Source organism: Pyrgilauda ruficollis, unplaced genomic scaffold (assembly GCF_017590135.1).
Source record: "Pyrgilauda ruficollis isolate IOZ18807 unplaced genomic scaffold, ASM1759013v1 scaffold129, whole genome shotgun sequence".
Classification (NCBI taxonomy): Eukaryota; Metazoa; Chordata; class Aves; order Passeriformes; family Passeridae; genus Pyrgilauda; species Pyrgilauda ruficollis.
Window position 1 is genome coordinate 1,406,430 of NW_024511321.1, and position 8,007 is coordinate 1,414,436.

The window sequence follows — 8,007 nt, forward strand, 5'->3', positions numbered from 1 at the left end:
AAAATTGTCCCTCCAGACAAAGCTCAGAAAAACCCCCAGACTAGGAATCTTTTTTTCTTTTTTTCTTGGTGGGATAAAGCTCAAATTAATTACTTTGGTATCCTCATATTCCAAGGGCTATTGTGTTTTTATTCCTTGTGGAAGCCAATTCCTCGTTGTGGGCATCTCATTTTCTTGGAGCTGCTGCAGTGGGAGTAATTATCCGATATCTGTATTTTAATCAAGAGAAATGTGTTCCAAAGCCCGGGATGAATTTACCTGCTGGAAGTTAAATGCCTGTAACTAAAAGCAGGGAATCTGCATTAAATTGCTGCCTTAAATTGCAGCTTTAAAAGCAAACAGCTGCGTGCACATGATCCATGGACTCCTGGATCCTGCCATTTGGATGCAAATCAGGCTGTCTATTTATTGCCAAAGCTTTATAATTTTGTGGAAAAGAGTTAGAAGAAACAAGGAGTAAAGCTGCGAACCAGACGAAACCGCGGTAATCATCGCACTATAATAGAAATATGATTGACATTTGCATGAGATTGGCTGCGTTGTTCTGCCTAAAAATGTGAGTTTTGAAGGAGATCCAGTTGGGGGGAAGGAAATAAATCCTAAACCTGACTTTGGCTGCAAAATTCCTAAAATCTGGGGCTTTTCGAGCTGTTTTGTCTCTGTTTTACCCTTGACTAGTTATGAGGCGTCGCGGGAAATTCCCGGCGCCGCGCCGTTGTTGAGTCGACTAAAGCCTGGCTTAAACTTGGTTTTCCCTGCCTGTTGTTTCCCCAGATTTGGATGATCCCATAGTCACGGTCCACCAGAGCATTGGGGAAGCCAAGGAGCAGTTTTATTATGAGAAGACTGTGTTCCTCAGGTGTGTGGCCAACTCCAACCCGCCTGTGCGCTACAGCTGGCGCCGCGGCCAGGAGGTGCTGCTGCAGGGCTCCGACAAGGGAGTGGAGATCTACGAGCCCTTCTTTACCCAGGTAGGCCTAAAAACCGGGAATTTTTTTCCATCTTGAGCCTTTGTAATGGGATCTGCCCGCTGGGTTTCTGAGGTGGGGATTGGTGATGGCCTCCAGATGATGATGCCCCACCCAAACGCTCCTGGGTGTTGTTAGTAGATTTGCTGGCATAAAATACATTTAGATTTTTGTAAAAATATGAATTATTAAATTCATATTCATATGGGGGAGTGATATCTACAGGAGGTATTTTAAAGTGATTTTTATTGGATCCTGCAAGCCAAAACTGATTCTCATTTCCTCATCCTTCCTGATCCAACTCAGCGATTCTGCACTCAGCCTGAATTACAGCCTTAAAAATCTTTTCATGCAGATTAAATTTTAGGAAAAAAATTCTTTATGGAAGAAATACAGGCTGCCCAGAAGAGGGGTGGAGTCTCCATCCCTGGAAGTGTTCAAAAACCATATGGATGGGTCAGTTGAGAACATGGATTCATGGAGAACATGGTGGTGGTTGATGGTTGGAGTTAATGGTCTTGGAAGCTTTTTCCAACCTTAAAAATTCCATGATTCCAGACTCTATGGGAGTTCCCCCTGATGGTTTTTATATTCCTTCTTTTCTGCCTCTTTTATCTTTAAATGTAAGGTTTCATTTCACAATTCCCCCACTTAAAAATGAGGTGTCAAAAAAGGAAATAAAACCTTTTCCAAAGTGTTCCTGCTCCCATTCCCAGCCCCAAAGGAATCCTGGCTCTGTCGGATAAGCTGAGATTAATTTATCATGTACACATTTGCACTGAGGCAGGATGAAAAAAGGTGGCAAATCTCATTGTCTGTGGCCAAAAGTGTGGGATGGTGTTTGAAATAAAAAAAAAAAATAGGAAGAGGAAAAAAAAGGGAAAAAATGGGTTTGGAAAATCCAAAGGAATAACAAAGAAAGAAAGAGGTGAAAACTGCTTGGTAATTTGGTGTTCAGAGCAGAAAGCAACTGCGACTTTCATAAATAATTTTCAGTTAATGATTTGAGAGCACCTTCATTTGTGGCTTTTTATTGTACTTGACAGCTTTATATTGCTCCAACAGCTCCGTGTTTTCCGGAGAAATGTGGAGCCCGGAACCTTGCAGAGATGGGAATTAAATCACAGAGCCAAGTTATTGGTGTCCTAAATGTAATGAGATTATTTTTAATTTAACATGAATGGGCCCAGTTTAGCAAATCTGGGGCTTTGCTTGGACTCGAGTGTAAACTGGAGTTTTGAAATGTTTTAATTAAAAAAGGGAAAGTGGATTTTTTTTTTATTTTATATTTCATTATGGAAATGCTGAGAATTGCCTTCCCTAAAATCTAAGGATTCATCTACTAAAATGTGTCACATGAAATTAGATTCTTTTTTTTTTAGGTTATTAAGATCACCCTTCCTAAAATCTTGGTGTGGGTTTAATTAATGAATAAATCAGATTGTCCTGGTGATATTCCAATCTTATCTATAACCTTTCTCCAGTTATTGGAGGGCAACTGGAATTAGTGTGGCCTGGATCCGTGCAGGCAAGATCTGCTCTGTGTTTATGAGAGGAAAAGATGTAATTAAAGGTTCAAGAGTCATCAACATCTTCTGCTTAATTAGTTCATTTCATGGCAGGGATGCAAATAGGGAGAGCGGATGGGAAGAGGGACAGAGGGGATTTGGCTTCAGAGGATCAAGACTTGGGAATTTTGAGAGGGAATTTTTTTCTTGAGGGCTCTGAAGGTGGATTTTAATCTGGAAGTGAAATGGAATGGAAAGGGAAACAAAACTTCTCAGGTTTTTCACCAAAAAAAGAGGTTGATTTTTATTTCTGATGGATTTATTATTCTAGTAATCACAAAATTCTGGAATGCTTTGTGTGGGAAGGGACCATAAAGCTCATCCCATTCCAACGCAGGGACACTTCCCACTGTCCCAGGCTGTTCCAGCCCCAGCGTCCAACCTGGCCTTGGGCACTGCCAGGGATCCAGGGGCACCTGCTCTGGGAATTCCAGCCCAGCCAGGAATTCCCAGTTCCCAATCTCCCACCCATCCCTGCCCTCTGGCAGTGGGAGCCATTCCCTGTGTCCTGTCCCTCCATGCCTTGTCCCCAGTCCCTCTCCAGCTCTCCTGGAGCCCCTTCAGGCCCTGGCAGGGGCTCTGAGCTCTCCCTGGAGCCTTCTCCTCTCCAGGGGAACATTCCCAGCTCTCCCAGCCTGGCTCCAGAGAGGCTCCAGCCCTTGGAGCAGCTCCATGGATTCCTCTGGATCACTCCAGCAGCTCCATGTCCTGCTCTGTCCCCAGAGCTGGGGCAGCTCTGCAGGTGGGGTCTCATCTGAGCAGGGCAGAGGGGCAGAATCTCCCCTCTTTCCATTTTTGCCCATACTCTGGGATGATCCCAAAATCCAGTCAGCAATTAAATCATGGGAGACACTTGGAAAACTGGGCAAATTCAAACAACTTCCTTAAATATGATCAGATTTTTCCAGTCAACCAGGAAACAACAGCCTCTTATTCCAGCACTCATGGGGAGAGAAACTGTGCAAACCTGTCCATCCTCATCCACAAAATGTTGGAAAAGTGAACTTCCCAAATCCCAAATCTCGATGGAGATTTTTTCCCTGAGAGTTCTTATCCTTCTGGTCGCTCATTGGAATTGCTCAGCCTGAGCACGAGATTAAATTTTCTGTATTTACCATAATTATGCAATTAGACATAATTAGACTAATTATCCCAACCAATGAGGAAGATATATACATTTTTTATAAATCTCTGCAAGCTGGGGACAGGATCCAGAATTCCATTGGGAGTTCAGCCCAAGTTCAACCTGGAGCTAAGGAGGGAATGCTGGGATGAAGCTGCCTTGAGTTTCCAGAACTCAGTGCCTTTGGCAGCCTGGATCAGGCTCTTCCCTCTTCCAGAAAAACCTCCTAAAGCAGGAATTTGAACCTTAGGAGCAGCCTTTCCAAGGCTTAATTTTAATCCCATAATTTCCATGGGAAATTTAACAATTTAAACCCCAATATTCCCAAAATCTCTCCAAAATTTCAAGGACTATTTCTTTTTTTCCCTGCTCAGCTGTATCTTTTTGATGGATTTGTTTTTTTCTCAGTTCTGTACATTCATTTTCTCAAATTTCCTTATTTTTCCTGGACATTCCTGGGCAATGTTTGTCTTCCTAAGGCCGTGCCTTTCCAGGCCCTTCCCAATTCCAGAGAAACCTCCTAAAAATGTAATTTGATCTTTAGAAGCAGCTTTTCCACGGCTTGGCCTTACAATGGGCTTCATGTTAATCCCATCATTTCCATGGGATTGGTTGTACATAGAAACCACTTAAATCCCAACATTCCCAAAGTCCCTCCAAGACTTCAAGGACTGTTCTTTTCTTCCATGCTCAGCTGTATTTTTTTTGTATGGATTTGTTTTTTTCCCAGTTTTGTACATTTGTTTTCTCAAACCTCCATAATTTTCCTAGACATTCCTGGGCAGTTGATCCACTGATATTGTTAAAAATAATTCCATGTGTTCCTAAGGCTGTACCAATATTAAACTTGTTTGGATTTATTGGGACACTGGATAATGAACATTTTCCACGTTTTTCTTTTGGAACTTTGCAGGGGGAATCTCACATTTCCCATTCCCAGTTTTCTGCTGTCCGTGTTTGAGGGAATTTAACATTCCATGTCCCGTTCAGCTCCCTGCTCCACCCCTGCTCCCTGGCTAAAAATAGAACCCATCAGCTCCTCATTTTAAAGGAAAACAGGAGGAATTTTGTACCTTGGGATTGTGTCTTCATGGAAATTTTACCGTAAAATAAATTATCCTGAACAATTTTCATCTTGAAGGACTCCATCAAACCAATTTCCCTCTGAATTTCCAGTGTTGATATTCCCTGTATCCTTTGGAAATCCTTTGGGGGAGGACCTTGAAGCCTTTAGGTAGAATCCCTGGAAAAGTTGTTTCCATTTTAGAATTTCCTGGGAGTTTACTCCTTTTTTTAGGGTCATCCCTTCTGGATCAGCCAGGTTGTGTCTTGCGGATGTAACATCAGGGCTCAATCCCAAGAAACCCACTTGGGAATGCTGGAGGAGGATAGAAATCCCAGATCTGTATCCATTTTTCCTCTGCCCCTGCCCCTTCCTGACTTTCTCTTCTCCTTTTCCAGGGAGAAACCAAGATCCTGAAGCTGAAGAATCTGCGACCTCAGGACTACGCCAACTACAGCTGCATCGCCTCGGTGCGGAATGTCTGCAGCATCCCGGATAAAATGGTGTCCTTCCGCCTCTCCAACAAAACTGGTGAGCTCCAGTGGCACCCCTTGCCCTGGCTGCACTCAGCTCCGGAATTTGGGGCTCTTTCAGGGAATCCTGGAATGGTTTGGGTGGCAAGAACCTTGAATCCCATCCCATTCCCACCCCTGCCATGGGCAGGGACAGCTTACATTATCCCAGGGTGATCCAAGCCCCAATGTTCAACCTGGCCTTGGACACTTCCAGGGATCCAGGGTTCTCTGGGAATTCCATCCCAGCCCCTCCCCACCCTCCCAGCCAGGAATTCCTTCCCATTATCCCATCTAAATCTACCCTCTTCCAGCTTAAAGCCATTTTCCCTTGCCCTGGTCATTCCAGCCAGGATTCTTTTCCAATATCCCACCCAAATCTCCCCTTTTCCACCTAAAAGCCATTCCCTGTGCCTTGTCCCTCCAGGCCTTGTCCCCAGTCCCTCTCCAGCTCTCCTGGAGCCCCTTCCGGCCCTGGAAGAAGCTCTGAGCTCTCCCTGGAGCCTTCTCCTCTCCAGGGAACATTCCCAGCTCTCCCAGCCTGGCTCCAGAGCAGAGGGGCTCCATGGAGCAGCTCCATGACCTCTGGAATCCCTCCAATAGTTCCTTGTCTTCCCTCTGCTGTGGAAACTTTAGAATTTTTATTCCACAAAATATCTCATGGGAAAACCCCAACCTTTCTCTGCTCTGGCACTGATTTCAGGGATTGATTTGACCTTTTCTTACATTGACCTAAACATCAATTCCTTTCTTGATTCCAACCAAAATGTTTCCTTTCAGATTTAATTGTTCCAAATGGAAATATCTGACGGGTTGTGTTGAAATCCTTTTGTGGGGAGGTCTCTAAGCCTTTAGGTAGAATCCCTGGAAAAGTTGTTTCTATTTTGTGGAATTTGTTGTGAATTTATTATGTTTTTTGGGCTCATCCCTTATGGATCAGTCAGTTGTGTCTCTCCCTCTTGTTGTGGCTGTAACACCAGGAGTCAATCCCAAGAAATGCACTTGGGAATGCTGGGGTAGGATGGAAATCCCAGGTTTTACCTCTCCTAAAGGCTTTGTGCCAGGATCAGCACAGGATGTGTCTGAAATGGTTTATGAACCTCCCACCAAAGAGCCAAACCGAGCTTGGATTTCTGACTAATCAGGAGTTTCAGGGGAATGTACTTTGGAAAACAATTCCACGAGAAGTGTTGGAACATTTGGAGACTTCAGGTTAGATTAGGGTGGTTTAGACCTTAATAATTTGTGTCTGAGGTCCTGAAATCAGGGAGAAAATGAACACAAAATTAAAATGCTGAGCACGGCTGGGATCAACAGGGAATTTTATTTGCTTTTCCATATTTCCCATCATTCCCATCCTCAGGGCTTTATTCTAAGGAGTTGCTTCCAGCTTTTTTGGAGTTGCTAATTGGACAGCAGACCTGTGGTTTCCCACTGCTGACCAAAACCCTTGAAAACAGCTCCACCAGGAATTATGGTCTGCTCAGAAGATATCCAGGAAAATTACTTGGTAGGCCTTAATTTACACTCCCATAAATTTTTCCAGGGGAAAAAAAATCCTGAAGTGAGGTTTGTCCCTCATGAGCAGCTCTGGTTTCCTGGCAGGAGAAACCTTTCCATGGGAGGTGGGGTTGGGAGTTGGGAACAACTCCTGACCTTCATCCACCTTCATCCATGGCAAGAGAGTGTGGGAATTGATCCCACTCCCATTTCTCCTTGGAATAACTTTGCTGTTGGAGCCAGCACAGTCTCAGTTCGTGTTGAGCCTCATCTTCAAAAAAATTGATATTCCAGCACTTGGGGAACATCAAACTCTCATTTCCTGAGCCCAGGATGGGTGATCCTGGGCTGATTTTGCCAAAAGAAGGAATTATTCCCACCTTACACATGCCATGGTTATTTGGGGAGAAAATTGTCTTTTCTGGAGTAATTTCCTATGTAAACAAGCCTGGAAAATGACAAGGATTCCCTCTTTTCCACGAGGAATTAGATCACAAGCATTCAGGGCAGGATTAGATGTGAAAAGTGATTAATGCAGGAGCTCGTTAAGGACAGGAACTGAGGTGGGGGGGACTCTAAAACAAAACTTTGCTCATTTAATAAAACTTCACCTCACAGAAGTTCTTCAGTTGAACTTCACCTGGTGTAACTCAGGAGAAATTAGAGAAATTGTAAATCCGGAGGAATCCAGGATAAATCCAAAGTAATGAAAATCAGAGCCTGAAGTTGAAGCTGTTTCAGTCCTGTCCTGTCCATCGGTTTAATTGGAAGCTGGAGGGATGGGATGGAGAGCCAGGAATATCTGAGGGGTGCAAAGATGTCCCAGATTTATTGTCACTGTTGTGGTTCTGAGTGTGTTTAATTCAGCTGCACTCCGTGGGATCAGAATGGGGGGATTTGGCTGTTCTGTGTTTGATGGAATCATGGAATGGTTTGGATTGGATCTTAAACCCCACCCAGTGCCACCCCTGCCATGGCAGGGACACCTCCCACTGTCCCAGGGTGTCCCAGTGTCCAGCCTGGCCTTGGGCACTGCCAGGGATCCAGGGGCAGCCACAGCTGCTCTGGCAATTCCAGCCCAGCCAGCAATTCCCAATTCCCAATCTCCCATCCATCCCTGCCCTCTGGCAGTGGGAGCCATTCCCTGTGTCCTGTCCCTCCATGCCTTGTCCCCAGTCCCTCTCCAGCTCTCCTGGAGCCCCTCCAGGCCCTGCAAGGGGCTCTGAGCTCTCCCTGGAGCCTTCTCCTCTCCAGGGAACATTCCCAGCTCTCC

At 44.8% G+C, this 8,007-nt stretch overlaps 1 protein-coding gene across 1 annotated transcript in view; it reads left to right on the plus strand.

The window, feature by feature from the left end:
• The window catches only part of MDGA2 (MAM domain containing glycosylphosphatidylinositol anchor 2), a 186,493-nt gene that overhangs the window by 83,573 nt on the left and 94,913 nt on the right, over positions 1-8,007 (plus strand). The window contains exons 4-5 of the mRNA XM_041458477.1: positions 775-971; positions 5,121-5,253. Of these exons, the coding sequence (XP_041314411.1) occupies positions 775-971; positions 5,121-5,253 (330 nt within the window). The remainder of the gene's footprint in view (positions 1-774; positions 972-5,120; positions 5,254-8,007) is intronic.